Raw genomic sequence first — 16,229 nt, 5'->3', positions numbered from 1 at the left:
TGCCCTCTGGTCTTGGGTTCATGACTTGGGGGCACGTAAAATGCAGAACGGATAAAGCGATAAAGCGAGTCTGGGCGGTTTCAGAGGGAGGGTTCTTACCACAATAAAAGAAAAAAAGGAGACATGAAGGGGACAGGACAGAGGCGGGTGACAAGAGGGGGATCCGCACTCAACATAGAGGATTCGAGTGTGTTTAAGGGCTGATGATAAAGACCCGGCACAGAGGAGAGATCGCGGCTGACGGCGAGAGAGACCATAATCGACCGCAGTATAGAGCAGAGGCTGAGGGCGCAGGCTCCAGGGTCAGAGCGCCTGGTTTAATTCCTGCTTCCACTGAGTCCTGGCTGTGTGACCTTGAAGTTCCTTAACCTCTCTGTGCTTCAGTTATATTTTTTTTTGTCAAAAGAGGATACTGATGGAGCCCACAACAGGTTTTGTGAGGACTAAATTGTAAGCAGTTAGAACAGCACCTGGTGCATCATAAGCACTAAATAAATATTAGTCGTTATTAGTTTTATCGTTGTTATGCCTGAAAAGACCAGAGGAGCAGAATCCAGAGAACGGATGGTGGACGGGCCTCAACAGGAGGGCAGCTGCGTCATCACAGAGGGTGTGCACGATGTGGGCACACTGCAAACACGTTTGTAAATTCAGTGGCAGAAAGTGGGGGGAATTGTACCCATAACTTTTAAGTTCTTCTGGGAAGAAGGAGGCGACCTTGTCGGTTTATGACGAGGAGAGCGGTCAGTCTAATTTTTGAGAAAGTGACGTTTTGAGACAGTCGCTGCTGAGAACGTGTGATTGAGCTGACTATGGAAGCACAGGGCCGCTTGGCCAGTGCTGGGGGCCCGGCTGGGGCCGTGAATGTCTCGTGCACCAATCCGCTCAGGAGTGACCCCGGGAGCAGATGCCTGCGGTGGCCGTGCGCGTCAGCAGAGAGCTGGAGTCGTCTGGGGCTGAGGTTTTACTGTCATTTAAGGTGGAAAGACACAGAGGACGGGACTTGGGGATGTTGGCGCGAGGCTCCTCAGTGAACTGGACCAAAATTGAGTTAACTTGCACTGAAGCCTCGAGAACAGGGCCCGATACGCAGCAGGGTCTCCAATATTTACTCATTCATTTTAATTCATTGCTGTTGGTTCATCTAGATGGTTGGTGAATAAATTGATACAATTAAAAGGCTAATAGAGAAAATGATAAATTTGTGCAACTTGGCTATTAAAAAACACGTTTTTTTTTTCTTTTTTGAGGAAGATTAGCCCTGAGCTAACATCTGCTGCCAATCCTCCTCTTTTTGCTGAGGAAGACTGGCCCTGAGCTAACATCCGTGCCCATCTTCCTGTACTTTATATGTGGGATGACTGCCACAGCATGGTGTGCCAAGTGGTGCTATGTCCGCACCCGGGATCTGAAGTGGCGAACCCTGGGCTGCCGAAGTGGAATGTGCGCACTTAACCACTGTGCCACTGGGCCGGCCCCCCAAAACAGTCTTGTTTAAGAAGAAACTGTTTTTGAGGGACTCTGTGAAAGGTTCCTGTTTAATGAAATGCTGGGCGGCTCTGTGTTTTCTGTTCAGTCGTGGACGCACACAGACAGCAGCGCCAATGGCTGGGAGCATCCCGCAATCTGTCGTTCTGTTAACAGCCTCGTTCCGTGGCTTGGGCCCAAGTCACAGCCTCTTTAAACCCACATCGGGGCCCCTCTCATCACCTGCCTCCTGGGCACTGCGTGCACGGAGGCCCTCTTGGTGCACCTGAGCTGGGCTGGGCTGGGCTGCTGCGCTGAAGCGGAGGGCAGTCTCTGATTCATCGGGCTGCGAGAGTCTGATCTAGAGCAGGCGGGTGATGGAGCAGGCAACCCTGGGCCTGGCTGCGACCTGGGGTCCAGGGATGGGTGCACAGGTTCACCGAGCGCCCGTCACGTGCTGAGCCCTCGCAGGCACCTCCCTGCTGGTTCTCTGACCCCGGCATTGCCCTGCAGGTCAGCGTCAGGGGACAGCCTTTTCCCCGGCCATAGGCTCCTTGTCTGTGCACTGAGGACGTGGACTCCAGTGAGTTTCAGACCCTCCGTGAATTCGGGTCTCTTTGGAGCTGCTGGAGGAGTCACATGGGCAGAAGAGGGAGACGGGCAGGCGCTGCTTGGTCTCCCGCCCTCTCTGACCTGCTCTGTGGATGGAAGGGCGCCTAGACTTCGTCTGAGAACGGCTTTTCAGTTTAAAAGTCTCACGAGGCGCAGGTCTCTACAATTTCCAAAATCCCTTCTGGGACTCTGATTACCGGCTCTTCTGTGGGTGCCCTGTGTGGCTCTGGGTTTGCACATCCCTTCTCTGTGCCTCAGCTTCCCCTTCTGTAGAGTGATGGCTTGTAAAAGATCATCTCTGAGCTCCAAGAGGCTGGGAGTGGAGAAGTGGTGAACACCTGGGTCAACTGAGGCCCGTGTGGCCAGCAACCCGGAGGGGCTGGCCACCCATCTGTCCAGCCCCCCAGGCGCCGGGCACTCCCACCTCGGTTCCAGGACTCTGTCCAGCTCTGCTCGTAAGAGCAACTCACGTTGCTTCTTCCTGTTTCCTCTTTCCCCCAGGGACCCGTGAAGCGGTGGCTAAGCCCTGTCCAGTCGCCACTCGTCCACCGAAGTCCAGAGAGCCAGACAGGAGGAAAGGCAGCTGCACCTCGTCTCTGAGGATGGAGCCGCACAGCCGTGCCGGAAAGAGCAGAAAATCCACCAAATTCCGGTCCCTCTCCCGGTCCCTGATCCTCTGTCATGCTAAGACCAGCGACGAGGGCTCCAGCCCTGACGAGAAATATCCTGATCCCTTTGGACTTTCTCTGGGCCAGGGCGAGGAGGGGATTTTCCACTCATCTGTGCAGCTGGCAGACACGTCGGAGGCCGGGCCCAGCAGCATTCCTGATCTCGCACTGGCCTCTGAGGCCGCTCAGCTCCAGACGGCTGGGAGCGACCGAGGCAAGACCTGTAGGAGGATGTTCTTCACGAAGGTACGCCCAGATCCGTGGGGCTGGTAGAGGCTGCGATCGGTGTCTGGTGCTATCAATGAAAGTCTTTGAGCCCTTTTATTCCAAAGTCAGGAAGGCGGAGTGTTCTAATTCTGAGCAAAAGCAAAGAAAAATTCAAGGCAGGGCCCCCCTTAATGATCACAATGAGCCCGGCAGAGAATCAGGCTCAGCTAACCTCAGTTGAGAGATTCAGCAAGACGCTGTGTCGGTCCACAGTAAACTGAGCCTGGGTCCCTGCTGGAAAAGGGCAGGTGCAAGGCCAGCATCCGGAGAAGTTCTTTCCTCAGGCAGGTGACATCCAGCGAGCCGTGGGCCGGTCAGCTCACGCCCAGGAGAGAACCTGCTGGGTGCGGACTCACAGGGCCTGGAGAGAGGAGGAGCCTGGATGCCAAGCGGGATACAGAGGGCAGGATGAGCGAGTTCGCTCCCTGGATGCTGGCGGGAGTGTTTTCCAGGTCCCCTGCCAGCTCCCTCGCGGCCCACACAGTGATGTCCAGCCCCCAGGGGTTTCTCCCCTACGCTGCCCTCAAGCCCGGCTGGGCACGGGCACAGGACTGTCAACAGCATAGGGAAGGTGCTCCGGGACCTTCCAAAGGGTCTGGTACTTTTGCACAACCTGCCTCCCTGAGCAGGAAAATCGTTGCTTAACCGTAGATAGTAAACAATACCACGTACCATTGTATTACAGGTCAGGAGGTCAGGCCGGTAGAAGGCCAGCCCGGATCATCTCCAGACACAGGCAGGTCCTCGAGGGCCCCACCCAGGCCAGGCTGCTCTGTCACCTGCAATGCGACTTCCGTGACCCAAGCTCACTCATTAGGGTAGAAGGAGGGACGGGCAGCCCGGTGGGACTGGGGGAGCCCGGCCAGGCTCCTAGTCCGTCATAAATGACGTTCCAAGCAGAAGGAACAGCATGTGCAAAGACAGGAAGGAAAGAGTGCTTGTGGAGCATCAAGAACAGGAGCCTGCAGAGCGTATCAGGGGAGGGCGGGAACGTAGACGACAAAATTGGGGCCGGACGTGGAATTTTGTTCTAAGAAGGATGGGAAAACGCTGGGCGACTGAGCAGGCGGTGACACGACCCTTTTGGGGAGCACTCAGCCGCTGAGCAGAGAGCAGAGTGCAGGGAGACCATCGGAGGCCCGGAGGTGACCTGGCGGAGGCGACATAGCTCGGACTAGGATGGCGGCGGAGGCTCTGGGAACGGTCGGGGTTCACGTTCCGGGCAAAGCCAGGAGGCTGGACCCTGAGCGCGGAGAACCAGAGGGGCGCGTTTATCAGCTCCGGGAAAGGAGACGGGCATCACCAGGGGCGGGAAGGATGGCGAGGACGAGGGAGACGCTCCTCGAGTGACGCAGGGTGTGAGAAGCAGGGGTCGGGGCGAGTTCCAGCGGAGAGATGTGGGAGGAAGCCGGGAGCGCGGGGCAAGGGCCGCTGTGCGGAGGGCGCGTCCGGAGCCGGTTCTTGGACCTGTAGGCCCAGGGGGCTGGGCAGAGCCGGATGAAGGCGGTGGGGGAGGCTGGCAAGAAGTCGAAGAAACTGCACCCCTACCGCTCTTGGTGATTCACATGAGCACCACGCTTTGGTTCAAAAAGTTTTCACAGCTGTGTCTCCTTGTCTCCCTTCCCCTGCAAACCCTGGCGGGAAGGCAGGTACAGCAGCGTTAGGATTTGTGGGGCGCGGCGGTTAGGGGCTTATTAGTCTGACCGGGCAGGTTTGAGTCTAGCTTTCCCATTTAGTAGCTGTGTGATCCTGGACAACTCACTCTACCTCTCTGTGCCTCGATTTCCTCACCTATGAAATGCGGAACGTTAATAATAGTATATACCTCGAATGAGTTTTGTCAGGATGAAGGTGTAAACGTTTACATGAGCAAATGCACCCAAAACCGTCCAGCGCACACAGTAGTTGCTTAAGAAACATTGTTATTTCTGTGTTAGGACTGGACAGTGGCCTATACTGTGTAATTAAGTAACGAGTGAGTGCAATAACGTTTATTGGGCGCCTTCAACGAGGCAGCACGTAAGAGTCGGAGCTTGAGCGATGCTCAGAGGCTAACGACGGAGAGGCGACAACGGGGATCGTTCCTATTCGGGCCGCGGGTACGGACAGTGGGGGAAATCACGGACGCGGAGGAGGGACGCGCAACTCTCTTCTGGGAGGGGGGTCCTGGAGGGTGTGGAGTGAAGTGCAGACCACAGCGAGCTCCGGGGACGGCGAAGGGGGGCGGGGCGGGAACGCGGCCGGCGGCGGGAAGAGGGGAAGCGCGGTGCGCAGCGGCGTCAAGCTGGAGGCGCGATGAGCTGGTGGGGAGAGGGGCGCTGGCCGCTCAGAGCCCGGCATCTGTTTCCTTTTTCGGGGGCGCAGGTGGTCCTTTCGGATCCACTCGTGAGTTCTAAGCGAGCGAGGTTCCCCTGTCCGAGCGGATCCCGCGACGCATGAAAGCGCCGGTGCGCAAAGCTGAAGGGCGCCCGCGGGTGCCGGCGGCCCTCCCCGGGGAGCCCCAGGGCCCTCCGGAGCGCCCCCTCCCTTCTCGCGGGGACACTCGAGTCCCCGCCCCGGCTCCTGCCCTGCTCTGCGCCCGGGCGTGGCTCGCTTGGCCCAGACGGACTCAGCCTCAGCAACGCCATGGTTACGCTGATGTCAAAACAGCATCTGGAAAGATGCCCTGTGGCGTCAGCCTCCTTCTAGAAACGCCTAACAGAAAAAGCAAAGAAGAGGAAGTTAGATAAACAGCCAGAAGGGGGGAAAAAGCCTTGTTGGATGCGCTGTGTTTGGCACAACTAGGGCTGAGTAAGGCGCTGCTGGGATGCGTGGAAGCCGGGCGGGGATGTGCGTGGTCTGGAGAGACCATCTGCCCCTGGGTCGTGCGTGCACGCGCTGACCAGGGGGCACCAGACCCCTGGGGACGGATTCAAGTGGAAGAATGGTAACAGCCAGACTCCCTAACCCAACAAAAAACACAGTCGATCAGACCCGGACCTTGAAAGAAGGAAATGCACAGACTCCCTGGCTACTGCAGACCCGCCGTCTTTTTTTCAAATGGAAAAAGTATTTTAAACGCCCTCTAAGTAGGATGTTGAGGCCAGAGGGAAGGCCACCGAGGCGGGTGGAACCGAAGCTTACCAAACAGCCCCTTCTCTCTCTCCTCCTTCCTCCCTCATTCCTTTCCTCCTTTTTCCTCCAACATCGGCAAAGTACCTGCTCTGAGCTATCCTCCAGGGGTAAAGAAACACATTTAATACTATTCCTTCCCTCAGGAGCTTGCTGTCTAGAGGAGGGGACAGGAGCCAGCGAGCTTAGGTCAAGCTGAGGTCTGTCCTGTCCGTGCTCCAGGAGGCCCAGCAGAGAGGACCGAGGATGAAGACAGTGCTTCCCGGGAGAGTGAGGAGGGAGCCAGAGTGCTGGGCTGCGCAGGTGGGACTGGGGTGAAAATGCAGAGGGAGAGAGTTGGGGGGTCAAGGGAGGTGGCAGGAATGAGAGAGACACATCTCACAAGTCAAGCCTGGCTCCAGCGTGACAAAGGGAAGCTCTTAAAGAAATCATTGTTTACCCCAAGGTCATAAAGATATTTTCCCATGTTCCTGCTAGACGTTTTGTTGTTTTATCTTTCACATTTGGATCTTTAATTCGTATGAAGTCGAGTTTTGTATATGCTGTGAGGTATGCATTAAATTTTTTCCTATATGGATGTCCAGTTGTCCCGGCGGCACTGTTTTTTGAACGCCTGTGCTGGCCCCACCGCACAGCACTGCCGTCTCTCTCATGAGTCAAGGACCACATGTATCGGTGGGTCTATTTCTCATCTCTCCATTCCGATTAGTCTCATTTTTTTTTTTTTTTGCACTAATACCACACCGTTTTAATTATGGTAGTTTCATAGGAAGCTTTTTGAGATCTGGTCATGTCAGTTCTCCATCTTTGTTCTTCAGATCGACTTGGTTATTCTTGAGGTTTTTATTGGAATTGCCTTGACTCTGTGGGTCAGTCTGAAAAGAACAGATATCTTTACCATATTGAATCTTCCAATCCATTTGCATGATGTATTCCTCCGAAACTTGATTGTAGATTTTTTTGGTTTGTTTTTCAGCATACACAATCATTTTTTTTGTTCTGTTTTTGAATCATAGCTCTGTTTCTTCCTGTCAATTTTTATTACTCCCACTCCCCCATCTCACTGGCTAAGGCCTACGGCACAGTGTTGAGCAGAAGCTGTGACAGCAGGTGCCCGCATGTCATTCCTGATCTCAAGGGAAACGTTTCATTATTTGACAAATAAGTATGATGTTTGTTGTAGTATTTTTGTTGATACTTTTTATTGGGTTGAGGAAGTTTGGCTCTATTTGCAGTTGGAAAAGAAGCTTTACTTTTCCCCTCATGAATTTGTTAGGTTTTATCAAATGACTTCTTCTGCATTTATTGAGACAATCGTATGGATTTTTCTACTTTATTCTTGTGAATGTGGTGAGTCACAGTGATTGACTCTTTTGAAAGTTAAGACAATCTGCTTTCCTGGAGTATTCTCAGCTAGGTTATGAAATAGTATCCTTTTAATATAACTTTGGATTTGACATGTTAATATTTCGTTTGTGATTTTTGCCATTTGTGTTTGAGAGAGAGAGATTAACCTGAAATTTTCCTTTCTTGTAATGTCCCTGTCTGCTTTTCATATTACGGGTATGTTGGCCTCATGAAATGAGTTGGGAAATATTTCCTCTTTTCCATTCTCTGGAATAGTTTGACTAATATTGATGCTATCCTTTTTTAAATGGTTAGAAGAATTCACATATGAGCCAACTGGGCCTGGAGATTTCTTTGTGAAAAGGTTTTAAATTACTGCTGAATCTATTTAATAGATACAGGAATATTCAGACTTTTTATTTCTTCCAGTATCAGTTTTGGTAAGATACATTTTTGTTCTAGGAATTTTTTTCACCTGAATTTCCAAATTTATTAGCATAAAGTTCTTCAGAAAAATCTTAGTACATTTTAATTGAAAGATAATCATAGATTTACAGGACGTGAAGAATAACGTAGAGAGGTCCTGGGTGCCCTCTCCTGGTTTCCCCCGAAGGTAACATTTGGCAAAACTGTAGCACAATATCACAACCAGGGTGTTGACACAGACACAGCCCACTAATCTTCAAGTTTTTAATCCCTTTTGAGTTAATTTTTGTGCATGGTGTAAGGCAATGGTCTACACTTTCATTCTTTTGCACATGGCTGTCCAGTTTTCCCAACACCGTTTATTGAAGAGACTTTCCTTTGTCCACTGTATGTTCTTGGCTCCCTTGTGGAATACTAGCTGTCTACAGATGTGTGGTTTTATTTCTGGGCTCTTGATTCTGTTCCATTGATCTTTGTCTCTGTTTTTGTGCAAGTACCACGCTGTTCTGGTTGCTATAGCTTTCTAGTATATTTTGAAATCAGTGAGTGTGGTACCTCCAGCTTTGTCCTTTTATCTCAGATTCCTTTGGCTGTTCGGGGTCTTTTGTTGTTCCATATAAATTTTAGGATTCTTTGTTCTATTTCTGCGGAAAATGTTGTTGGAATTTTGATAGGAATTTCATTGAATCTGTAGATTGCTTTAAGAAGTGTGGACATTTTAACTATATTAATTCTTCCAATGCAAGAGCATGGAATATCTTTCCATTTCTTTGTGTCTTCTTCGGTTCTTTCAACAAGGTTTTATAGTTTTTTGTGTACAGGGCTTTCACCTCTTTGACTAGATTTATTCCTGGATATTTTATTCTTTTTGTTGCAATTGTAAATGGGACTGTATTCTTAATTTCTCTTTCTGCTACTTTGTTGTTAGTGTATAGAAATGCAGCTGATTTTTGTATGTTGATTTTGTATCCTGCAACATTACCATACTCATCTATTATTTCTAAAAGTTTTTTGGTGAACTTTTTAGGGTTTTCTGTATATAAAATCATGTCATCTGCAAATAGTGACAGTTTCATTCTTCCTTTCCAATTTGGATCCCTCTTATTTCTTTGTCTTGCCTGATTGCTCTGGCAAGGACTTCCAATACTATGCTAAATAAGAGTGGTGACAGTGGGCGTCCTTGTCTTGTTCCTGTTTTTAGAGGGATAGCTTTCAGCTTTTCTCCACTGAGAATGATATTAGCTGTGGATTTGTCATATATGGCCTTTATTGTGTTGAGGTAGTTTCCTTCTATACCCATTTTATCCAGAGTTTTTACCATGAATGGATGCTGTATCTTGTCAAATGCTTTCTCTGCATCTAGTGAGATGATCATGTGATTTTTATTCTTCATTTTGTTAATGTGATGCATCACATTGATAGATTTGAGGATGTTGAACCATCCCTGCATCCCTAGAATTAATCCCACTTGATCATGATGTATGATCTTTTTAATGTATTGTTGTATTAAATTTGCTAGTATTTTCTTGAGGATTTTTGCATTGATGTTCATCAGTGATATTGGCCTGTAATTTTCTTTTTCTGTGTTGTCCTTGTCTGGTTTTGGCTTGAGGGTCATGCTGGCCTCGTAGAATGAGTTTGGAAACTTCCTCTATTCATTCATTTTTTGGCAGAGTTTGTGAAGGATAGGTATTAAATCTTCTTTGAATGTTTGGTAGAATTCACCAGCGAAGCCACCTCATCCTGGACTTTTATTTTTTGGTTATTTTGATCTCCTAACTGGTGATTGGTCTATTCAGATTCTCTATTTCTTCTTGATTCAAGTTTCGAAGGTTGTATGATTCTACATTTTGATCCATTTCTTCTAGATTATCTGATTTGTTGGCATCCAGCTTTTTGTAGTATTTTCTTATAATCTTTTGTATTTCTGAGGTGTCCATTGTAATTTCTCCTCTTTCATTTCTGATTTTATTTATTTGAGTCTTCTCTCTTTTTCTCTTGGTGAGTCTAGCTAAGGGTTTGTCAATTTTGTTTATCTTTTCAAAGAGCCAGCTCCTGGTTTCATTCTTTTTTCTATTGTTTTTTTAGTCATTTATTTATGCTCTGATTTTGTTATTTCCTTCCTTCTACTGATTTTGGGCTTTGTTTGTTCTTCTTTTTCCAGTTCCTTTAGGTGCACTGTTAGGTTGTTTATTTGAGATTTTTCTTGTTCATTGACGTAGGCCTGTATTGCTATAAACTTCTCTTTTAGTACCACTTTTGCTGTATCCCATAAATTTTGGCATGTCATATTTTCATTTTCATTTATATTTAGGTATTTTTTTCTCCTTTGATTTCTTCATTGACCCCATTGTTGTTCAGTAGCATTTTGTTTAATCACCACGTATCTGTGGCTTTTCCAATTTTCTTCCTGTAGCTGATTACTAGTTTCATAATACTGTGGTCATAAAGGATGCCTGGTATTATTTCAATCTTAAATTTATTGAGACTTGTTTTGTGGCCTAATATGTGATCAATCCTGGAGAATGTCCCATGAGCATTTGAAAAGAATGTGTATTCTGTGTTTTTTGGGATGAAATGTTCTATATATATCCACTAAGTCCATCTGGTCTAATGTGTCGTTTAAGGCCAGTGTTTCCTTATTGATCTTCTGTTTTGATGATCTATCCATTGGTGTAAGTGGAGAGTTAAAGTCTCCTGCTATTATTGTTTTACTGTCTATTTCTCCTTTTATGTCTGTTAACAATTGGCTTTATGTATTTAGGTGCTCCTATGTTGGGTGCGTAGATAGTTACAAGGGTTATATCCTCTTGTTGGGTTGTTCCCTTTATTATTCTGTAGTGCCCTTCTTTGTCTCTTGTTACAGTTTTTGTTTTAAAGTCTATTTTGTCTAAGTATTGCTACCCGCACTTTCTTTTCTTTGCCATTTGCATGTAGTATCTTTTTCCATCCCTTCACTTTCAGTTTGTGAGTGTGTTTAGGTCTGAGTGTGTCTTTTGTATGCACCATATATAGGAGTCTTGTTTTTTTATCCAATTGGCCATCCTGTGTCTTTGATTGGAGCATTTAGCCCATTGACATTTAAAGTAGTTATTGATAAGTATGTACTTATTGCCATTTTGTTACTTTTTTTCTGAGTGTTTTAGTAGTTCTTCTCTGATCCTTTCTTCTTCTCCTGCTCTCTTCCCTTATGGCTTGATGGCTTCCTTTAGTATTATGTTTCTGATCCTTTCTCTTAATTTTTTGTGTATTTATTATAGGCTTCTGGTTTGTGATAACCATGAGGTTCATTTATAATAACCTATGTATATAGCAAACTATACTGACTGAAGGTCTCTTTAGTTTGATCTCTTGCTAGAAGCTTTAGTCTTTTACTCTCCTCCTCCCACCTTTATGTTCTTGATATCATATCTAACCTCTTTTTTGTGCATCTGTCTCTATTACCCTCTTATCATGGAAATAGATAATTTTAGTACTTTTGTCTTTTGACCTTCATGTTAGCTTCATAGGTGGTTGATCTGCTACCTTTACTGTACATTTGCCTTTACCAGTGATTTTATTGTTTTGCTTTTTTGGGGTTTTTTGGGGGGATAATTTTCTTATTCCTATTTGTGGTCTTTTCTTTTCCACTTAAATAAATCCCATTAGCATTTCTTGTAAGCCTGGTTTCTTGGTGATAAATTCCTTTAGTTTTTGCTTGTCTGACTAACTCTTTATCTCTCTTTCCATTATGAATGATAATCTTGCCAGGAAGAGTATTCTTGGCTGTAGGTTTTTCCCTTTCAGGACTTTAAATATATTGTGCCACTCCCTTCTAGCCTGTAAGGTTTCTGCTGGGAAGTCAGCTGATAGCCTTATGGGGTTTCCTTTGTATGTCACTTGTTGCCTTTCTCTTGTGGCTTTTAGGATTCTCTCTTTATGTTTAATCCTTGACATTTTCCTTATAATGTATCTTGGTATGGAGCTCTTTGTGTTTATCTTGTTTTGTGCTCTCTGTGCTTCCTGTACCTGAATCTCTGTTTCCTTCCTTAGGTTAGGAAAGTTTTCAGGTGTTATTTCTTGAAATAGATTCTCTGCCCCGTTGTCTCTCTCTTCTTCTTCTGGGACACCTATAGTATGGATGTTTGTGTGCTTGATGTTGTCCCAGACGTCCCTTAGTCTGTCCTAGTTCTGTCTAATTCTTTTTTCTGTTTAGTTTGGGTGATTTCCTCCAGCCTTTCATCCAGCTCTCTGGTCTGTTCTTTTGTATCATATCCTCTGCTATTGAGTCTCTCTAGTGAATTTTTCATTTCCAGTATCATATTCTTCGTTTCTGATTGGTTCTTCTTTATATTTTCCAGTTCTTTGTTGACATTCTCACTGAGTTCATCCAGTCTTCTTCCAAGATCAGTGAGCATCCTTATGACTATTTGTTTTAACTCTTCATCAGGTAGATTGTTTATTTCTGTTTTGTCTAGTTCTTTTCCTGAGGATTTGTCCTGTTCCCTTACTTGAAATGTTTTCCTTTGCCTCCTCATTTGCCTTTCTCTGTGCTTATATCTATGTATTAGGTGGGTCAGTTACATCTCTTGATCTCAGAGAGGTGCCCTTATATAGGAGATGCCTTTTGAGGCCCAGCAGTGTGCTTCCTTGTCATAGCCAATTTTAAATGTTCCAGGAGAGACCCCTGTTTGGGTTGTGTGTGTCCTTCTGTTGTGGCCACGTTGCTCTTGCTGCAGGTGCCCAGGGAGACTAGGCTGTCCCCCTGACTGGTTGGTTGTAATACTCAGCTGCATGTGGCTGCTATGGACCCTCAGTCACTTTATTGGGGGTGGTGAGCCCCAGCACAGTTGGCTGCAAGGTCTAATAGCACATTCCTGTTGCAGTTTTTCTGTTAAGTGTGTAGACCCCCAGCGTGGCTGGTTGCTAGGCTCAGGGGCTCACAATTGCTGTAGGCCTTCAAGCCACAAGGCTGTTGTCAGCTCACTCAGGATTGCAGCTGGGTGGGGCTGGCCCCAGGTGAGGGAGCACCCAGTTGTTTCAGGCTTTGGAAGGCGGGGCTGATCCCCTATGTGGCTTAAGATTGCTCCCAGCCATGACGCTCTGTGGTTAGACATGTCTTTTTCCTCTCCAGAAAGGAATTTATGCCTCTTCCACCTGAGTCTAAAGTGTCCCTTGTTGGGGGGGGGTCTTTTTATCCAGTTTTCAGTTCTCACTCAGGGGTAATTGTTCCCAGAGTAGTTGTAAATTGCTGTGTCCATGGCAGGAGATGAGTTCAGAGTCCACCTACCCCCATCTTCCCAGGAGTCCCCTGTGTTTTCTGTTGAATTTCCCTGTGTTCTTATCCCTGTTACTGCCTTTCTTCCACATTCTCTATGTCTAAGTTTTTGTCCTTTTTTTCTAGCTTTTTGAGATGAAAGTTTAGCTAATTGATTTTTAGGTTTTATTTTTTTCTAATAAATGCATTTATGGCCAAAAATTTCCCTCTATGTTCAGTAGCTTCATTCACAAATTTTGATATTCCATATTTTCATTATATATAGACAGATACAGATATGTATTTTTTCTATTGTGACTTATCATGTGACTTTTAGTTTATTTAGAAATGTATTCTTTAATTTCCATGCAGTTGAGGGTTTTCTAGTTAACCTCTCTTTCTCTCTCTCTTCCTAGATTGATTATTCTGAAGTTGGAGAAGAGAACATATTTTGAATGATTTTAATTCTAATGACCTAATCATCAGAAATTACATATCTATAATTATATAAAAATATGATATATTAATATATGTAATATACATATTTTATATATAAAAAGTATACACATATATAATGTTCTTGTTGAATGTCATGTTCTATATATGTCTCTTGGGTCAATTTGATAATCGCATTTTTCAGAACTTTTTTATCCTTACTGATTCCATTCCTCTGTTAGTTACTGAGAGAAGTGTGTTAAAGTCTCCAATTATGATTGTAGATTTGTCCATTTTAGCTCTGTCCATTTTTCTTTATATATTTTGAAGCTATGTTTTTATATGCACATTTAGTATTTTTTAAATGTTTTCCTGGTGAATTAACACTTTTATAATTTTGAAATAGTTCTTTTTTTGTCTAATGAGGACTTTTGCTAAAATTTGATCTGGTATTAGGACAGCTTCACTCCTGTCTTTCGGTTACTGTTTACATCATACATCTTTTCTCGTCCTTTTACCTTTAATCTATGTTTATATATTTAAGGCATAACTCATGTAAGCAGCATATAATCAGGTTGTTTTTCTACCATCTTCTTGTCTTTATCTTATAATAGTGGGTATTGATACCACTTACATTTAGTGTAATTTCAGATGCGTTTGGGTCTATAGCTACTCTCTTATTATTTGGTTTCTACTTGTCCCCAAAGTTTTGCACTTGGTTTTCTCTCTCTTCTTGCTCTCTTTTAGATTAACACATTTTTCGCTTCTCCATTTCCCCTTCAATTAGCTTATTTGTTATAAATTCTTTACTATTCTTTTAATCTTTAAGATGTACAACATATGTTCTTACTGTATTAGAGTCTCAGATAAATTAATGCTTTTTATCAGTTCTCAGATGATGCTAAGACCTAGAACACAAAACTCCACTTACAGCTGCCATGCTTCCTGGCGTTGTTCTCATGCATTCCAATTCTACTTATATTTAAACCCAAGAATAGGTCATCATTACTATTCTGTGGAGTCAATATTCATTTACACTAATTCATGTGTTTCCCCCGTCCATCCTTCTTCATTCCCTCCTGCATTTCTGCGTTGAGATCACTTCCTTCTGCCTGAAGCCCTCCTGCCTGTAACACGGGCAGGACCCAGGATGAGAGGACAAACGGAGATCTACAGGCCAAGTGTCTAAATATTTAAAAGTTACAGCTCAAGGTAAAATATGCTTAAAAATAAATGTTCCATCCTTCTACCTTGACAAATACACCTTTGTAAGAACTTGGGTAGCCAAGGTTCGATAAGCTCTTGGGTGTCTTGGAGTTCTGCGCTGGAATGTCGGGGGGCAGGAAGAACCATTTCCTGGCTCCTGGACACTGGCCATGATCCCCTTTCTCCTACCACTCCTGGCACTGTCCAGCCCCACACGGGGTCTCACATGCAAGCAGGTGACACCTGCAATTCTCTAATCCCAACCCCCACACCCCAGCAAACAGACCCCCTTCCCGTCTCAGCCTGTGCACTCCAGTGGTGTGGTTTGCTCTTGATACGATAGACCCAGGGTAGAGGTGGGGTTGGGGGCACAGCTCCCTTGATGCAATCCTATGCTCCTACCTCATTTGTCTTTAGGTTCCTCTCTAGCTAAATATTAGCAGGTCACCAAGTATGCCTGGAGCCCTATATTTACTCACCGTGGAACTGGTTCTCTTTTTATGGCACTGGACAAGATTGGGAACTGGCACAGAGTAACAGCTCTATAAATATTTGAGGAAAGAATCGTTGCCTAAATGAGTATAATGAGGCTGCCCCCTAAGGCAGAGGGTCTATTGACATAGCCAGAGCTTGCCTGGGTTTTTTGAGCCAACACGTGGGTTTGCACTGGGCATTGCTGTGGGTATTCCCGCTGGCTGGGGTCTAGAGTCACTGGACACTCTATCTGGGAGTAGAACAGGAACAGATGAGACCAGGCTTGTGGGAGGTCCTCCCTCTGGGGCTGCCCTCCTAAAAGGATGCAAAATGCTCTGATCCACATGGGAATGGCCTCTGTAATATGTAAAATCCTGCTTTTCTTTACAAATTCAAACTATTGTTTAGGCAAAGTCACCACTCCTGTGGCGTGACTCAGGATGCCATGAGGTCAGATCAACCGTCTGACTTTCTGGCATGTGCTGTGGGTGGAGATAGGGTGGTCAAGGCCCATCCTTGAGCAGACAAGTCCCTTCATTTTGCTGCCTGTGAGCAGCTCAGCCTGTGGCTTTGAGGCCCAGGCTCCCTTGGCAAGTGGGAAACCCAATGCTTTGGCTGCTTGCCTCTTCCTGCCACAGAAGAGCAGCTTGTGGAGGCTGAGAGCAGCTATGGGGAGGGAAGCTCAGGGCTCCAGGACTCCCACGGAGCCGGCCACCTCCCCTGTGAGTGGGGATGGGGAGGGAAACAAGGGTGGTCCACGTGCAGGAAGCTGGAGGGACAGCCCACAGGTGTCATTAATGAGCACTTGCTGACTGTCTCCCCAACTCCACGTGAGTCCTAGCTGCTGTTTTATTTGTCAAAGACATTTGGAGCTATTTTCCTGGAGCTGGTCTTTTGAATCTTATTTGTTCTGGTAGGATATCATTTGGTTATTGGAAAGGGGTTTGATAGAAAGAAGCAGAGGAATAAGGGAAATTGGG

At 46.0% G+C, this 16,229-nt stretch overlaps 1 protein-coding gene across 3 annotated transcripts in view; it reads left to right on the top strand.

Moving 5' to 3' along the window:
- IL16 (interleukin 16) overlaps window positions 1–16,229 on the top strand; it is a 109,046-nt gene that overhangs the window by 26,802 nt on the left and 66,015 nt on the right. For all 3 annotated transcript variants that reach the window (XM_070617185.1, XM_070617180.1, XM_070617190.1), the window contains one exon: window positions 2,581–2,993. In XM_070617185.1, the coding sequence (XP_070473286.1) occupies window positions 2,581–2,993 (413 nt within the window). The remainder of the gene's footprint in view (window positions 1–2,580; window positions 2,994–16,229) is intronic.

The sequence above is a fragment of the Equus przewalskii genome, chromosome 1 (assembly GCF_037783145.1).
Source record: "Equus przewalskii isolate Varuska chromosome 1, EquPr2, whole genome shotgun sequence".
Taxonomy (NCBI): domain Eukaryota; kingdom Metazoa; phylum Chordata; class Mammalia; order Perissodactyla; family Equidae; genus Equus; species Equus przewalskii.
This window is presented reverse-complemented; position numbering and strand designations above follow the sequence as displayed.